The sequence below is a fragment of the Neopsephotus bourkii genome, unplaced genomic scaffold (assembly GCF_033783945.1).
Source record: "Neopsephotus bourkii isolate Nb327-2 ecotype Australia unplaced genomic scaffold, CSIRO-AGI_Nbou_v1 NB_1280, whole genome shotgun sequence".
Lineage (NCBI taxonomy): Eukaryota > Metazoa > Chordata > Aves > Psittaciformes > Psittacidae > Neopsephotus > Neopsephotus bourkii.
In genome coordinates, this window is record NW_026901765.1 from 236,454 (window position 1) to 255,430 (window position 18,977).

An 18,977-nucleotide genomic window follows, 5' to 3' on the forward strand; every position below is an offset into this window, starting at 1 on the left:
AGTGCTATCTGAAAATACCAACAGTTTGTTTCACCTTTTGTTATTTGGAAGGGATTCAGAATATTCTTCTGAATTAGGTTTTTATACACAGTTAAAACAGCTCTTTAAGTAGATAAATACAAATTAAGACACTGAAAAGGGTGAAAAAACACATACTGAAGGCATCCACCTAAATGGTGATAATTTATAGTTTATATAAAAAATGTCATTGATATTCTGATCTTCCATTTTGAACTCAAGATTTTAGCAAATAATCCAACATTTTGTTTAAAAATTCTTGTGTCTGCTAATTGAAAACATAATTTAATTCAATAATTAATTTTAATTAAAATCTTTAGCTTCTCAGGTATCAAGTGCTACCAGTCAAGACAGTCACAAAGACTGTCTTATGTTTACATAGCAACATATAGATTAATATCTCCTTCAGAAATACTGCATTTGGCTGGGAACATAATCAGAGTATAGTCTGAATATTTTAGGTATCTTTGCCTTCCAAGTCATAAATATGTGCAATAATTCTTTACTTTTAGAGAAAAAAATGCACAGAGTTCCACTCAAGCTTTAAGACCGTGCAATTATTAATTCACATTCTTTATGTATAAAAGTATCAAGGACTCTTCAGTAGTCAATTTAATATTCAAAAGCAGATCAATAGCTTTATGTAAACTTGTTAAAAAACAAACCACTATGTAATTTGGCTTTAAAGTGACAAAGTATTTTGCTTAATATAATTTACAAAGCATGTGAAGAACTAACATCAAACTACAGTTTCAAAAAGATGAAGCGGACTAGGTTTTCTACCTAAAGAAAAAGGAAATTCTGCTCACTATCCAGATGGCCTTCCTCTAGCTCTAATCAAAATCTTGTCAACTAATCTACAATTGTTAGGTTTAGGCTAGTAACAAATCTTGCAGTAAAGTGTTAAAAATAGTTGGAGAAACTAACAAGCCATCTTCTGTGTTTTAAATCACTGAAATCTATATATAAAAATATTTAGGGAAGCATGAGTGCCGGTGACATCACTGACTCTTACAAACTGAGCCTTCTGTGAAAGCTGCACAGATGGAAGAGATGCCTCGAGATAAACGGAAATAAAATCCAACAGAAAAAAAAAGTTCCTAATGCTGAGCCCCAATTCCTTACAAATTAACACACTTATTTAAGTGACAGGCCCTGCTCATTATTTTGGCCCTGTCCTCCCAAAATCAGCTTCATAAGCTGTTATCACTCCAATAATAATAAAAAAGAAACAACCCACCCTCTTAAAATATGGTATATGGAGTTCTGGATTCCAAAAATAGGATATATAAGCAATTTCATATTCTTGCTATGAAACATCAACTAAAAACCATGAATATTTCTAGAGAAACCAAACTGCATTTTATACATTGATACAGTTCTCTAAGTGGAGAATTAAGCATTTTTAGAGGTCAATTCAACTGAATTTTGAAGAAAATTACGGTTTAAAAAGTCACATGTAATTTCATATATGACAGACCAAAGCTGTACAAAGTTTGCTCGTGCTCCATCCCTGGCGGTGTTCAAGGTCAGGTTGGACAGAGCCTTGGGTGATATGGTTTAGTGTGAGGTGTCCCTGCCCATGGCAGGGGGGTTGGAACTAGATGATCTTAAGGTCCTTTCCAACCCTAACTATTCTATGATTCTATGATTCTAAGTTGCTTCAAATCTCCCTATCTCCCCCTCTCCCCAAGGCACTCAAGTGGTTTAAGTGTGCAAATGGCTTCTTAGAAGAAACAGTGCAAACAGAGCCTGTTGCATTAGCTCCATGTTCTTTAGTGATTTCCTAGAGAGTATTGTTATCAAATGTTATCTATGGCATGACCTTCTAAAGAACAGGAGACAGTCAGTCCACAGAATCACAGATATCTTTCACTTTCTGATTGAAGTCTTCAGGTTGATCAGCATACACATAATGACCTGCACCAAGGATAGCCTAGAGGATAAAGGTGAAGAAACAGGTCAAATTCACAAGAATGGAATATGGAAATAAATAAATACTGGCATATGTGAAGAGCCTGACTTTTACACAGTACCTACTTGATATGGTATTGCTTAAAAACATAAATGTCACAACAGGTACTGATTTCCTGCACAACTGCTGCCAGGAGGTGGTATCATGCAGCCTAAAAAGGACTGTAAATGTAAGGAAAAAGCTTTTCAAGTTCTGTTGAAGGAACTTTCCTACACAGAAGACCGGGCAAAACTACTGCTTATTCAATTGCACACCACACGCTGTTGAAAAAACTCAACGCTATTCAACGAGTCACTGAAAAACAAACCCAGGAGAACATGCTTTATGTATCAGACTCCTGATTCATCTTCACCCCTTTTATTCTGAACTCAAAGAGTCCTGCCAGGTTGCTCTCTGGTTCTGTGTTTGCATTATAGCATCAAATCATTTGTATTCTCTTACTATAAAAATTATATGGAAGAAACTAAAGAAGGGACTACTAGGAAAAATTAAGAACTCAGAAGCTTAAATTGCTGGAGGTCATCTAGATATGTGGAAGCAGATTTCAGCCCTCTGAATTAACGACTACTGTGTTATATAGGGACAAGTAAAATCCAAATGATGCTATACGGGGGAGGAAAACCTCACATTTGTGACCTTTATTATTTCACAGCAACCATGTAAAGGCTAAAGGCTTAAGTAACCACACACAAGGGTGTTTCACTACTTCTATCATTTACCATTCTTTGCCAAAACTGGTATGAAGCAAGCCTTCACCATAACGTACAGTGAAGATACTTCACCTGTTTTGTTTCTATTTTATATTCAGTCCAAGTATTTGTATTTAAATCTATTCTTCCCCTCCCTCCATTAAAACACTCCCTCTTAAGTCTCTAACTGAAGCCACAGAAGTATAGCTAGATTACTGTGTTAAAAGCACCCACAAACTCAAAATCCCTAAAAATTAATTAGAAATAAACACACACAGTAAATCACCAGAATGTGTGCATTGCACCAAGGACGGTACTGCTAGTACCTCAACCTCATGAGAACCCTATTCCTCCTACAGAATTTCTACCCCTACAATTTACCTTTTAGAATCTGTATTTAGCTTGACAAAATTTTAACTTGGAATACAATGAAGTTTTCCACAGTCCCTTCTAAAAACCACTGACCAGAGTGGAAAAATCTGCCTGAATGATACATGGTTTTCCTAGAAAAGGTCACTCCTTTACAGTGACTTTTGTTACAACTTTGTCTCTGGTGAAGCAGTTAAGAGATTTCCAGTATGGATGTCAACATTTGTGCTCTTTAATACATGTATATAGTTCAATAATGCTATATCAAGGAGATAAAATTTAATTTGAATGATTTGTTGTAGTATACGATCAACATCATATAATGTACATTTCTGTCTGGGTAGATCTAGACATCAGCAAGAAGGCAACTGGTGTATTTAAACATTTTATCACCCCATAGGGCAATGTATAGGCATATTCAATTACCAAGTCTGACTGATGTGATGTGTGAAGAACACTTTTAGATGCATTTGTTTTTATAGAAATCAACAAAAAATGCAGTGTGCACATTCTCACCATTGCAAGTGCACACATTTTAAATGATAATGCCACACCTCTAAACAAGAATGTATTAGCTAGGAAGACAACATTAAGGATTTTTTTTTAATGACTTAAAGAAACACACTCACGAGAACCCAAGCACCAGGTACAAAACACTCTCTGAGCAGAGAAACAAAAGCACTATACAGACAGATCGGAACAGTTTCTGAGAGCCTCTTCACCATGTCATGCATATATGCAGGTATTAGGACTGCTGTGGTTTCAACACAGACAAGCCCCCAGATACTTACCAGTGACCACAAAAACTACTTGTATTAGCACCCTGTAGAGCAAAATATGTTATATAGAGCAGAAAAATGACCTTGCTCGAAGATCTAATTTAGCTTCTAGTACTACAATAAGTTTCCTTCTTACTCTGGAAACTCAATACTCTTCTGTCTAGGTTTTCTCTAACACTCGTTTTCTTTCTTTTTGTGTTACAGAAAACAGAAGTTATTACCCCAGCCTTTAAATCAAAGGGCCAGCATTTCCACAGCTGGTATAAAATCACAAAAATATCGATTTAAAGGAATCTACACAATAAAAAACAACTGCTTTAAAAATCAACTTACTATTGTCTTCACATATGAATTTGGTCTCAGAGACTGGATAGTGCTGCCAGAATTGCCATCTATACATGAACGTGCTCCATACACCACAGTGATAGGAATGTCTTGATCCATTTGTGGAATCCGTTGCAGCATTGGCCTTTTTGCCCATCCGTAAGGGATCGTCATATTCTTGAAAGCTGTTTCACCACTTCAAGGCATTCAAAAGGGTAAAAACAATTGAATTTCCATTGGATATGCCTTTTCTCTCCTTTTAGTAACACAGAGTGCAAAAGTACAAGAAGCTGGGGTTTTTTACTATTAAGAAATACACATTCTCAAAGTTTTCATGTAATTTTCAACAGAAGGCCCCTATGTTTTTACAGTGACTGGTAACATTTAAAAGAATGAAAGTCCTTGGTTTTGTAAGGTGCTCTTTTTTTTTAAGAAATTCCTCACAAGTTAAATAACTGTAACATTTTTTAATTCAAAATTAATGCCCAAACTCTCAGAATTAACTCACAGGTAGTCTAAAGAAATACAGAATTAGAATAACTTTTACTTACCAGTTTCTGCAATCCAGAAAAAGTGCATTGCTATTTTTTCTTCAATTAATACAGTTAAGTGTTACAGTTTCAAGAAAAAAATAGCATGCACACAGTTGCCGTGGCCATTGGAGGGAGTAGCAGGCACTCTGTAAGTGAAAGACAGACTTCAAACATACACTGGGAAACTCATACTCACCTGGGTGTCTGTACATTGCAGTGATAGATATATTCAGCAACGGTGTTATCATCAAACATCGATGAATACTTTCGTTTGAAATCTGGCCTTAAGCGCTGAACAAGGCTTAATCCTGTTAAATCAGAAAACATTATTAGTAGGAATTAGTATAGACAACTTTATCAGATTGCCAACTTTTCATTATAACCCTTCAAACTCATTTTCCCTTGAAACTCAAGGCTAAGGTTGATGACTTTCAAACCTATGTTTCGTTTCACCACTTGCATGCCTCAGGAAAACATGATGGCATGCATCCAACAGGAATAAAATATAAATATTCTTAAGGATTTTATGCTGCACTAGATGAGGCACAATTCAATCCTGCTGAACACATACGGGGAATGTTTGAGAAGAGTCATTGCAGCAATACAAGAAATATGCAAAGGGGACCAGCAAAAGAGATAAGCAGAGTAACCTTTGACACCAGTTTATTCTCACATGATACTAATACTGTCTTTCTCCTTGTTCTGGGAGAACAACTGGGAGGGCCAAAAGCATCCCACTTTTCAGAACCAGAAACCACTGCTGAAAGAGCTGGGCTGTTTTAATTCCTTAGTGAGTCTGTGCTCTCCTTTTACAGAACAGTCTTATTTTGAAGCTAGCTCTCTAGTGTTTAGTTGAAAGAACAAAAGTCTATGCTGAAAAACAGGTGTAGAAATCTTGATATTAGTATAAGACACAAGAACTAGTATAAATCAGGAGATTTAACCTAGGAAAGCCATTATCTCCATGCTCTCTTAACAGCCAAATTAGAGAAGTAGGTCCCTTCAATGGCCAGTTCAGGTTTCTAAAGCTAAGCTCCTATTCTGAATCACTTCTTTAAGGAAGAAGCCTCTCCTATTTGACCAGATGGATCTTTGGGACAAGCACCTCACCACAAGCCTAATCTTAACCTAAGAATATTATTCATCCCTGAAGAGACAGGCTCACATCTTACCACTTGGGTTTACCACTGAAAATAGAATTATAGAATGATTTGGACTGGAGGGTACTTTAAAGACCATCTAGTTCCACCCCTCCTACCATGGTCAGGGACACCAGGCACTGGAAGGCTGCTCTAAGATCCCTCCAGAGCCTTCTCTTCTCCAGGTGAACAAGCCCAACTCTCTCAGCCTGTCTCCACAGGAGCGGTGCTCCAGCTCTCTGAGCATCTTCCTTCTGGCTCTGCTCTGGACTCGCTCCAACAGCTCCATGTCCCTCTTGTGCTGGGGTCCCCAGAGCTGACATAGGACTGCAGGTGGGATCTCACGAGAGTGGAGTAAACAGGGAGACTCCCTCCCTCAACCTGCTGGACACACTTCTTGTGATGCAGCTCAGGACATGGTTGGTTTGCTGGGCTGTGAGCGCACGCTGCTGCGTTGTGTTGAGCTTCTCATCAGTCTACACCCTCAAGTCCTTCTCCTCAGGGCTGCTCTGAATGAGTTCTCTGTCCAGCCTGTATCTGTGCTTGGGATTGCCCCAACCCAGATGTAGGACCTTGCACTTGGCCTTGTTGAACTTCATAAAGTTGGCATCAGCCCACCTCTCATGCCTGTCAAGCTCTCTGGATAGTATCCCTTCCCTCCAATATGTCAACCACACCACACAGCTTGGAGGCACTGTCAGACTTGCTGAGGGTGCATCAATCCCACTGTCCATGTCACCAACAATGACTAACTCATACCTCTGAACAACAGCAATTGGCGTTACAGCACAGATCAGAGAGCCACACCTGCCCAGCAGCTAAAGCACATGTGCAAGCAGAAGAAAACCGGGGTTTGGTTCAGTGGCCTTCATCAAGTTGGGTTTGATACCTACCTTGCAGCAGTGTTTAAACTTACCCTTCTCTAAGAACTATGCCTCACTTGTCAAGAATTGCATGTTAAGTTGATGATAGAAAACTTTTTTTAACACATGGAGTGAGAAATAGATGAAAAATTTTGAGAAGCATTGCCCTCTATATCAAGCTATAAGTGAGGCTAGGTTGCGGATACCTTGTCAAGATGGAGTTTGTTTCTGCAGCATGGTTTTAGCTGCATTTGCTTGCTGAGGGAGACAACCTCAGCTTTGAATTCTTCCACATGGATTAATCTGTGCATTTTTTTATTGGATAAAAGACATTACATCAGTGCATCTCACTAATACACTTCAGGTTATTTTAGCATTTTACTTCAAAAAAAAAAGTTTGTACGAAACACGCTGCTTGTCTGAAAAGCTGATTTTGTCACGCCCCCAAAACAATCAAATAAATCAGCTTATTAAAATATATATTCTATAGAAAGAGATTTAGGACATAGATGTGGTTTAAAAGTAAACAAAGTCTAGAAACGTGACTAGTTTATCTTCAGACTGAATACTAAAAATGATGAAGAGGCAAGTTAATTGTAACGTGTGAGGGGTCTGAAGGGTATCTTTTTCCAAGCAGCCTCTCTAGCAGATACCCCTGTAGTACAGAGAGTAATAGATAATCTCCCCATCAAATGTGATGACTTTAAGATTTGATCATATCCTTTTCCCCACATAAACTAAAACAGCAGTCATTGGCCACCCCTACCTAGTCCTAGTATTAGGATATACAGAGTTCAGCTAACATCTCTTCACTGCTGCTAAAGAAAAGTAAAAATACACAGACTAAACTGCTACAGTAATGCTGAACACCAATGAGTCCCACAAAATTTGTTAAGAGAATGAATAACAAGAAAATGGCTAAAGGAAAGAACCCACTTTCAGTTTAACTTCTTTAAACTCAGGCCAAAGACAAAGGAGTTTACATAAGATTTATAACATTACTCAAATCTGGAAATCCTGTTTGTCCATCAAACTGCAGTTGGAAGGGAAACTAAATGGGCTGTGACTGGAAGCAACCAGAAAAACAACCTTTTCACATTCATGTCTCTTTGTCAGGCTTTCCCAATAGATGTCCATGTGATCTGTCTCACTACAACTGCAGTCTAGAATAAGATATTGTAGCCTGCTATAAACTATCATACTAGTATTTCTAATAGAAAGAACTCTGGTCCTAGAGTTCATCTTTTTTCAACCCCTCTCACTTTCTCCTCCAGCTTTTTTCCATATGGGCTTGCAACAAAGGTTATCTTCATGTGGTATCTGCCTCATGTTTATGTTTAATGAAAACAAAAATCATATTTAAGAGTAGCTAAAACTCACCAAAGGGTCCTGCTATCCTCAGCCCAGCTAATGGATTAAATGGACTCAATACAGCTCCTAGTGCTTTGATCCAGATTGGAATTGGTCTTTCATGTTCAGCGTTGTCAGGCCTCTCTGGAAAACCCCATGGCTCCACTAAGATAAGATGTTTGACCCTGTTGGCAGAAAAAGTTCAAAGGTTTAGAGTACATTATTGTTCTTCAATTAGTGCAACAAAATCTGTGGACTTTGCAACCTTAGTCAATTCTATCATAGCAGCTTATTACCAATGTTTCCGATTCATCGGTGGTTTTGCTTTCAGTCAATAATTAGAGTGACTGAATTGTAATTAGTCATATGTAAGAACAGCAGAAACTTAGAAGCTCATGTCACAGAGAAACTCAGTATTCAATGGATACCAAGTGTCACACACATTTGAGAAAAAGTCTTGTTTCTACTTTTAAAAATCACCTAATCTATATGCTCAGTCAATATTATTTGCAAGAGCAGTTTAATTTGGGAAGAAAGAAGATAACTGCATCAGTTTCATTTAAGTAAACTTGCTAAGTGTCTTTCTTCTGTAAGCCATGTAAGATCTTTGTTCTAAGTCAGGCAATTTATCTGAAAAACCATCTTATCAAAGTAAAATTTGAACTGAGAGAGGGAGAGCAAAATTAGATGTTCTCTAAGTTTACTGATTTTAGGTCATTAAAGAAATGTCAGAGAGCCAATTTGTAAAATTGTCACTCAAAGGAATCTTGCTACAGAAAGCATAATAGGAGTCTCCAAGCACATGCAACTATGAATGCGAGTCCCTCTCAAGCAAAACTTCTATTTTTATCTTGATAGATTAGAATCATCTGTTTAATCCCATAATAACATCTATTGTCCTAGATACTGCTGATTTCTGAAAAAGTGACTCATAGCTAGAGTTTAGCACATTTAAGGTGATTTTCCATGCAAGCTTCATCACGTTTACTTTCTTCTTCATGACTCCTTCCTCTGTCAAAATTGTGAGATTTGATATTTACTACAGCAGAGTTCTTAGTGCCTGAAATTATGTCGGAAGTGATTCCAAAGGCTATTTCTGGACTATAATCAGTTGGGAAACCAAAAGTCTGGGCTTGAAATGAGGGGTTGAAAAGGATTAACCTCTCAAAGATGCTTCTTGGGTGTCAGCTCAGACATGAGCGTATCTGCACACAGCAGCAAACACCAGTGGTTAAGAGAGGACAGGGCAGAATTTAACTATAAAACCAACAAGGATATATATATAGTATATATATTTAACTATAAACCCAACCAATTTAACTATAAAACCAAGTTAGAAGCTAAGGAGAGCAAGCACCAAGGAGCCATTCAGGAAAGCCACATATTCTGTGCACAAACTACAGCATTAAACATAACACAGCAAACACATGAATAAAATAGAGTAAGATTTTTTTCCCCCCACGTTTCCTTTCTTAACACTTTCCTTCCTATTTGGCATTTCTCATTCTGCTAACCAAGCCTAACACATAACCCAGGATAATGGGAAATTGATCATGAGAATAATTCCAAAAGCAATAGTCTGAAGTTGCAGTGTTTGAAAATCATGACACACCACCACCTGGAGATATTCTAAACGGGAATCTTTTTGGATTATTAACCTCAGATGTCCCATGAACAACTTGGTACAATATAACAAATGAACGGATTATCTCAGCTGGGAGAAACAGATCTGCTTTCCTAACAATACGTATACAGAATCTCATAAGACTAATGCATTGTTAGATAAACTGACTGAAAGCTGTTCTATATTTAACACTTGATTCAATGCTGTCTTAGGCTCCTATGAGTCAGTTTGCTATTTTGATGGTATTTTAATTTCAGAGAAACATTAGTAATGGGAGAACACAATCTGAAACACCCCTAAATTAATTAACCCCAATATAAGCACAGTGAGACATGAAAACAAAGTGTCACATTTGATTTGAGTCAGCACAGGACAGAAACACTATCCCATCCCACAGGGATAGAATAGCACCATTTATAGGTACTTCAGAGAGAGGGCTAACAAACTTGGAAGTGGCTCCTGCAAGAAACTAACTACAGTTAACTGAAAGTTGGTTTATGACCAAAAGGATAACAGCCTTACATCCCTAAAGCAGAGGACTGCATTTCTTCATTGCACTTCTGGATTTAGACACAAACATACTTTAACCCATCATTTCCAGCCACATGTACCAGCTGTAATCCACTTGGAAAGGAAGAGGTAAAGTGTTTTACCAAAAAATGACGTATAAGTTTATTTCAAAATCTCCAATTGAGGAAAAAAAAAAAAACTTACGTGAATATAAAAAATAGGTTTTGTATAATATAGAATCTGCCATACAATGTGTAAAGCTAAACATGTTCACAGCTTTTCACAAGAGTCCACTATGTGTACCTAAACAAAAGCAATGTCCCTTTTTGATACTGCAGGACCTCAGTTCAGTTGGTAGGATCCTAGCTCACCAGGGGCTACATAACCAAACTGTATTAAAATAAAACAAAGACAAAGAAAGAAAGAAAAAAAAAAAAGAAAAGGAAATGACAAATTACTAGTTTCAAGGGAAAAAATGAATTAGTTGTTGGCCACAGTATTGTGCAGAAAAAGCTGATGAAATATAATTACAAGACTGCTGCAGCTGGGTTGTTTTGCAAGAAGAAATATGAAGTGGCATACAGAAAATTTAAATTAAACAGTCACTAAAATAATTTTTACATCATCATGCCAGCACCAGGCCAACTGCTAGCATATGGGCATAAATTACCTAGGGGAATTACTTTCAAAAGTTTCAATGTAATCCATAATAAAGGGAAGTTTGGCAGAAACTGGCCTATTTTCCCTTCGCAGACCTATGTTTGATCAGAGATTTCACAAGCATTCACCCATATGCTATTTACCCTTATAATATAGCAAGGGGGTACTTAACCAAAGAGGTACGGAAAAGTACTCAGGAAAGCATGTTTACCATATGTACTCATTCGTATCCACCTAGGAACAAATCATACAACAAATGTTTCAGGCTTAAAATGCACTATTAAGTTTCTTTAACTTAAAGGTAAGATTTACTAGAAGATAATCTGTAAAGAGCCCAATGAAATAAAATCTGTGTTGAAATCACTAGTCAAACACAGAAAAGGAATTCTTTCATTCCTTTATTTTTACGTACCTTGATGGGTATTTTAATGAGTAAGCAGCAGCCAGGAATCCACCAAGGTTGTGTCCAAGCAAGATAATTTTTTCTAACCCCACCTCCTTTCTCCATTCTTCTATGGATTCCACAAACTGATTTTCTGCTTCCTGAGCATCAGTGTCGAAGTGTGGTCTACTGCTCCGTCCAAATCCCAAGAGGTCGAAAGCATGAACAGTCCTGTTCTCACAGAGGTCTTCAAAATTGAGAGCCCATAGTCCAACACCTCCTCCAAACCCATGCAGGAGAACAAGTGGAGTTCTGTGTGAGAGCTCTGGAGAGAATGACAGCGTCCATATTTTATTTCCATTAGGTAGATACACATATCGTTTATCATACGTGCTTGCAACACCTGAAGAAAGAGTAGGAAAAAATGATGTTGCTAGACATGCCAAATAAAATACAAAGTACATTGCACAGAAATCACTGTTTTAAATAGGAATTCTCTTTCAAAGGAGAGAGCCTACAATCAAATCTCTAAACTGAACAACGAAAATCTAATTCTAAACCTGTTTATTTCACCACAGTGTAAAAGCTGTATTTAAAAACTTGTTTGAGAGTACTTACTGTAAATTCATAGAAAATCCAGATTTAATATTTATATTTAAGATGTATATTTATAAATATTACTAAAAACTAAAGACTTACATTTCAGCATTTTGTCCTCAGCTTCTTTAAGGTGTTGCAGTGATGTGGGACACCAGGCAGGAAGCCAGCTGAATAACCATCCTAACCTACAATAGGAATACATAAAAAAAAATTCCTGAGCAAGCTGGTAGTTTTTTGCATCATGTGATGCTTTGCAGACATTTCTCCTGCTACTCTTCTTAAAAGTACCCATCTGAATCATATGCCTTGCAGGACAAGAGTGCAGTGAGAGGGGGTTCACTTTCTCCTGACTTTTATAAGGTCATGTCAGGCTCATGGGCATTCTCCAAACAGCCTGATGTTTCTCCACTGTGTGTTCCTTATCAGAGTGTACTTCATCTATCTCCGTCAGACCAGGATTCTTCTGAGAACCTGGAGACATGAGCCCTCATGCTGACCCAACAAGCCTGTCAGGATATACAGCACAATCATAGGGGGTTTCCAGCCTCCTCTCAAGTTCCCTTGGAAGTCTGCCTGCATGTTGCCTTACATGAACCTACTATTTCCAGAAAAGCATTCAATCATGCGCTTGCCAGCCTGACCTCAACTGACTTATTCGCAAGGTAAATTTAAAAGGTGAAAAATAAGCAGGATTATTCTAGCAAGGCAAAAACCAAGGGTCTTTGTTACTAACTTAGAAACAAACTACCAAAAGAAAACAGCACAGCAGTATCAATTCCCCCAACAGAGGCTGTTTTTCCCGCTGTCAGTTACTATCTTGGTAGCATTAGCTTGACCATGAGAGCAGGGGGAGTGACTCAGCTAGCAGCATTGCCACCCTGACAGAGCCTCAAAGGACACAGCAATCGTGTCCTTGGTGCTAATTTATCCCTTGTTTTCAAGAGGGAATCCTCTTTTTCCCCCTCTTGCCTGTTTTTGAAGTGGCTCAGACTATTAGCTCAAAGGCTGCTACTGCAGGACCTCAGACTATTCCTCACAGGGAAGAGAATAAGGTCACTAAATTCACTAAAGAACTTGCTTTCTTTAGCGCTTTTTTTCCTACACTAAATGGCTTTTCAGTTAGTTACAGTATTTTCAGGACTGAACACTGTATTAGTTGTACACCAATTAATGTTAGAGGACTATAAACTTGCTAATATCCAAGTTTTTAGAGCATAAACAACACATCAATAACAAATTACAGATCTGCCCACCAAGTTTTTTACCCAAAGGACCTTCTCCCCACATTTTTGAGGGCTGAGGTACTCCAGCTGCATAGCTACTGAAGTTTATGATACAACAAGGGAGGTTTTCCAGGGATGCACAATGCAATAACAAGCAGCACTGTTCAGATTCATAGAAACATATTAGGGGATATCAAGACTAGGAAGGGATGGTTGTATGTCCTTCCATGACACATCCTCGTGCAACCTAAGAATGAAGTAACTTGGCATCTTACAGAAACGGGCATCCAAGTGTTTTGCTTCCACGTTAATCCCCACATTTAAAGGTAAGATTTTTAAGAGGTTAAAGCTGGCAGCAGCCAAAAGCAATTTCACCAGCAAGTAACTGTGAAATCTGAGTTTAACAGTATCACTAGATAACAGTATCACTAGAATGGTAAATTTTTAAACAACAGCTATGTCAACACCCTGCTGAGGAAAACTTTCTGCTAGTTCTATGCTTAACTAGGCATTTTCATTCATAACTTTTGGGTTAGAAGCATAGAAGACAGTCGCTATTCGATCTAAGCCAAAACTGTACGAAATGTTTTTCTTGGCAAAACCACTGATTTAGCAAAGAAACTTCTTTAAAGAAATGTATAGCTGCAACATGCCAGCAAGATAGCACACAATGAAATAAAAATAAAATCTACAGTTCAGTCCCAGAACTTTATTTTCAAGTCTTAGGGAGAGACCTGGACACTGAGGAAAAATATTTAGGAAGTTGTATCAAAATGGGAAAGTTGGAACAGATGCCCATTTTTTCTTGTTAGTTATCAGTACTGTTTATAAATACTGAATCATCATGTATATATATATAGCAAGATGAAATGCCTAAAATACAGTCAGCAAGATGAAATGCCTAAAATAAAAATTATGTTTGCAACTGAGTCATTTTGTACTTGCTGAACTAAAAGAGCAAGTGAAGAAAGATTTCTGTCAAAAAAGGTCACTTTCTAGAAACGTATTTTATGAAAGAAAATGTTTAGTACCCTATATTCAAGGCTTGATCCTTTTTTCCTCCCCTCCTTCAAAAAATGATTTACCACACTGTTTTCTACTTGTGGAGAACAGCCAACTCTTTAATCTATTTGAGTCTTTTCTCTGACAGGTTTGGAAGGCTTGAGTGTGGCTGTATCATTTCTTTTGTGTATCTTCGCTAAATGTGTCTTCTAAATGCACAGAAGAATGTCAATTGCTAACATGGCCTATCATTTTTATTTCTGTGATGTAAAGTTAAAACAGCTATGTAATGTCAAAAAGAAGCAATGGACCTTTCAAGACAGTGTGTTCACCAGCAATGGAAATAACAATGTATGAAAGAAAACTAAAGATTTCAGCAGTAGTTTCACACTGTAAGGGAGCTACCCACTGCAAGAAGACACAGACCACATGCTGCTCTCATCACCCACCACTTCCCAGATGCTTCATTTCCATCTTTCTTTTTACGTAAGAAATCTCAACAGTGGAATCTTGTATTTTGAGGACTTAGCTGCTTGCTGTATCAGGAAGTGTGAACTAGGTCTGGCAACTGACAGCCCAAATTTATTTAATTTTTATACTGATTGCACATGTGGCCGTTACACATCAAATTACTAGTGGAATTTAAGTTGTATATTTGTCTGTGGGCATACAGTAACATAAACCAGTGCAAACATCCATAGTAAATTAAGCTATAACCAGTAGAGCACTGCATGCCCTAGAATGTTTCATTGCATCTTCTGTCTGGAGTCAGGTACACTTTTCCACATCCCCCTGAAGAAGTTAGGAATACTGGAGGCTGATGACCTGCCAAGCACTCAAAGAAGTCACACTCTGCCAACAGACCTCAACACTTCATGTCACACGCCTGGGGCAGGAGACCAGAAGGTGAGAAAAAGCCCCAGAGGCACCCACTGAATAGCCTTGGATATGGAGGAAGCAGAGGTTATTGGTGTGAGGCTAGCAGTGAGACCATCAACAACCTATGCTGGCAACCAACAGAGTAATAAATAATGAAAACAAAAGAGGCACAGGCACAGACATCTGACAAGTGTGGAGCTGTAACCACTATGTGAAGGGACCAAGCCACCAGCCAGGACCTAACATGTAGGCTGGCTGGGCCAAGTGGCCTGTTTCCCTGGGTCCAAGAATAAGAAAGGATAAAAATAAACATTTATAAATCAGTATTTTAAAATAAATAATGATTACTATCTTTAGACAGCTAAGAAGGACAACTGAATATCATGTAAAATGTAACTAAGGATAATACTGTTTTTCCTTAGCTTCCTCATCGTTAATTTGAATCAAGAACTTGCTGTAACAGCACAGTTTTAATTGCCCAAGGGTAACTTTCAAAAGAACTGAGAATCAAGTAGAGGCAGAGACTGAGTGAACCTGACCCACCCATCCACCTCCACTAAGTAGGTGAAACTGGATGAAGAATGTGGTAAATAGATAACTCAAAAACTACCATTCTGCCAGTTAGATTAATCCTACTTATCTTGGTGAGAACTGGTAAAATATAAGACAACTGATGGCTCTGTAGCCAGTTACAAATTTGACATACTCCACAAAAACCACATGAAAGCTTAGATAATAATGAAGAACTGAAAACGTCCATTGTAACACTAAGGTATGCACTCAAACAGTGGAACAGTCTATCAGTATGACTCAGCAGTGTGCGCTTGCAGCCCAGAAAGCCAACCATATGCTGGCCTACATCAAAACACAGGTTGTCCAGAGAACCTGTGGCTACCCTATCCTTGGCAGTGTTCAAGGCCAGGCTGGACGGGACTTGGAGCAACCTGGTCTAGTGGAAGGTGTCCCTACCTATGGCAGAGGGTTGGAACTGGATGAGCTTTAAGGTCCCTTCCAACACAAACCATTTTGTGATTCTATCTGGTATCTGGCTTGCTACGTGGATTTTAAAAATTAAACTATACCATAACAGAGGTTCAGCAGAAGTTGCTTATATCTCTGTCTAGGAGATATAAATGTACATATATGGAGCTCACTCTCTCACTTTTCAAGATTACAATTTACTTACATTAGAATTATATGAGCACATGGCTTACAAGATGTATTAAATTTACAGTCATTCAACAGAGGCACCTTCCCATGTACACCACCAATGTAGAGCTAACTGTAATAATCCATGGAAACACTGCTTAGCATGAAAAACAAACCAAAATAACCTGTAAGCAACAAAACTCCCCTAATTCAGAGCAAATGAAAGCAAACACCACCATTTGTTACATGATGATTTGTCAAGAACTGCTGACCCACTGAGACAGGATGCACAGAGATCTTTCTACAGCACTGAGTATAAAACTGGCTTTTCACTAAGAATTTTGAAGTTAGTATGGTAATCAAAACTCCCAGTATAGGCCAAAAAACACGTGTTGAAAGGAGCACCAATGACAGAAGTGTGGAGAATAGACCCTCCTGTCATGAAGATTATCTGGGCCTACAATGACATCAGTAAGGAAGGCAGAGCTCAGGTTATGTAACAATTACACAGTAACTCACAGGATTACAGGAATGTAACTGCACAAGCAACAGAGCTGTGTGTCTATTGCTGTCTTGCTCTCAGTAAACATATTTAATATTTTTAATTGAATTTTGGGAAACAGTGCTGCAAACTACCAAGGTTTTAGCTAGAGAACAAGCTCCAAAACTTAAAAAGCTGAAACACTGGGTGAACTCACTTGTAAACCATTTCAAATTTTACCTTTCACCCTGAAATCTTGTTAGAATCAAGCTAATCTTTCAAGAACCCTAATCATCTCCCCTACTGACCCTCAGAAGTAATTCCAGCTATTTATAAAGAAGGGAAATAAAATCAAATTGATGGAGAAAATTTGTTTTAGTGTTTCTGTCCAGCACCAAGAGGAACTGCATTGTGATTTTCAGGGCCATCCAGCTAGCATGGCAGTTATGAACGTCCATCAATTAGAGCTAGCACCATTAAGAGAATCTTTGCACTATAACAGGAAAAAACCCAACAACCAAGGATAAGCTAATATAAAGCCTTCTCAGACTTTCCACTCTTGTTTCCACATAAAGTATTTCTGAAGTACTGCGTCAGCCAAGGAATTCAGAACTGCCAGTATGTTGAAATCTAAATATAGAAATCGTAAGGGTTACTCTGCTAAGGTCACACATAACACTATCACATAAAAACACGCAATTTACTTCAATGAAACTCATCATATATTTAACTGCTCTACTGAATTGTGGTTATAGTGCTCAGAATTTTACAAAAAAAAAAACCACCCCAACAATCAACCCTAAATACTTAAACATTATCATTAATTTCTAAGTAACACTTAGAGGAGATCAGTAACTAAAGAATGGAGCAACCACCTGCAGGGAAAAGCAACTCAACCCTTTCAATTGTTACAGAAATAACAAGAACGGACAAAACAGGAGGAGCAAAAAGGACCACTGGATATTCACAATCGGGCAAAAGGTCAACATATCAAGTTTAAGGGCAAAGTGCCAACATTATAAGTAAATCTGTTTACTATAAAGCTATAAGCCTACAGTTAACAGCATTTTGTATAGATGAATGTTTAAGCAAAGTAATTACAGATACCCTTTATTTATTAATTAATTGATTTATTTTTAAGAGGAACAGAAGAAACAAGTCTGTTTACTGAATGTTTTATCCATTTTCCTCAGCAGCAGCAATAGCCTACACAAAGTCTAACAGGTAAGTGGGATTTGGTTTTCAGAGCGAATTCTGGTTACTACACTTCAAGTTTACACGTAATAAACTGAAACAATACTAAGCAAAAGAAACAGTCAAGGATGACATAATCAAGCAGAACTTTATGTGTCAAAATGTCAGAGAAAAGAGCATGTTTACATCTGGCTAATTTAGGCCAATGATACGGTTAAGCCTGCAAGACCAGAATACTGACTGCAACTGCTGTTTGCATGACTATGGCAAAAATTAATACTTTTTTACTAACATGTACCATCAACACTACCAGTATAAAACCCCTATTCTTTAAGTAAAGAAAAATATCTTTCTTTCCAGCATTTGCTATATCCAAGTTCCATCTTGTTCTCAATTTACTCCTAGGAGAATTTCTCTTGAATGTAGATTGTTTATCAAATCACTGGGAAAGAAATACTTTGGAGAAAAAATGCAATAAACCAATTTCAAACTAGTCTGTGAAAGAACAAGAAAACATGTTTCCAAAACTCAGTAAATTGAAAAGTAAACCTGATGACTTGCAGAAGTGGCAACTATTTTCCATTCAAAAAAGTTTTTTAATTATTATATATTGGTACCGCGTATCTCTGACTCAAACTTGATAACATTTTTCTGTTTGGTAACACAGTATTAAATGACTGATAGTGATGAGAAATTTAAAATGCACTAAAGTAGGATGTCACTTAATCATTCCGGATTTAATTTCATGAACAGGTTCAAAATCTCCTATATGGTTTCAGCCAAGCCAGCAGGCTCTTTAGCAATTAAGTAGCTGTAATAATCTAAAGTCCAAGAAAATTATACATTTAAGCTTGGTACTATTTTAAAGCAGGAATCTTGCTATGAGAGGGAACACTGGTGTGGAGAAAGTTTCAATGCAAATAAGTAAATAAAAAACACTCTTAAAGACCAAGATGAATGCTCCTCCTGTTCAAATAATTTGTAAGAATATAACACAGTGATTTTATTAATTATAAAATGAAGTGAAAACTATAAAGCAAAGCACATTTAATTGAATATGACAGAATGTATTACTGATTAGCATGAAAGAGGACTCAAATTTCCTAATTAAATTTGGAATGTTGAGGAAATTAGAAAACTATGTTTATCATGTGAAAGCAACATGCTTGGCATGAAAGAACAAGACACAACAAATAAATGCATATTAGATTTAAGCCTTTGACAGAAGTAGTTG

General features: G+C 37.5%; 1 protein-coding gene across 4 annotated transcripts in view; it reads right to left on the reverse strand.

Moving 5' to 3' along the window:
- Nucleotides 1-1,689: 1,689 nt before the first annotated feature.
- ABHD5 (abhydrolase domain containing 5, lysophosphatidic acid acyltransferase) overlaps nucleotides 1,690-18,977 on the reverse strand; it is a 294,222-nt gene continuing 276,934 nt past the window's right edge. For 3 of the 4 annotated variants that reach the window (XM_061365316.1, XM_061365314.1, XM_061365317.1), the window contains exons 2-7: nucleotides 11,915-12,000; nucleotides 11,246-11,618; nucleotides 8,070-8,224; nucleotides 4,884-4,995; nucleotides 4,164-4,350; nucleotides 1,690-1,954 (exon numbers count right to left, since the gene is read on the reverse strand). In XM_061365316.1, the coding sequence (XP_061221300.1) occupies nucleotides 1,865-1,954; nucleotides 4,164-4,350; nucleotides 4,884-4,995; nucleotides 8,070-8,224; nucleotides 11,246-11,618; nucleotides 11,915-11,924 (927 nt within the window). In that variant the 5' untranslated portion in view covers nucleotides 11,925-12,000 and the 3' untranslated portion in view covers nucleotides 1,690-1,864. Of the gene's footprint in view, nucleotides 1,955-4,163; nucleotides 4,351-4,883; nucleotides 4,996-8,069; nucleotides 8,225-11,245; nucleotides 11,619-11,914; nucleotides 12,001-12,103; nucleotides 12,123-18,977 lie in introns of those variants that run through there. The other variant, XM_061365315.1, reaches the window with a different exon arrangement.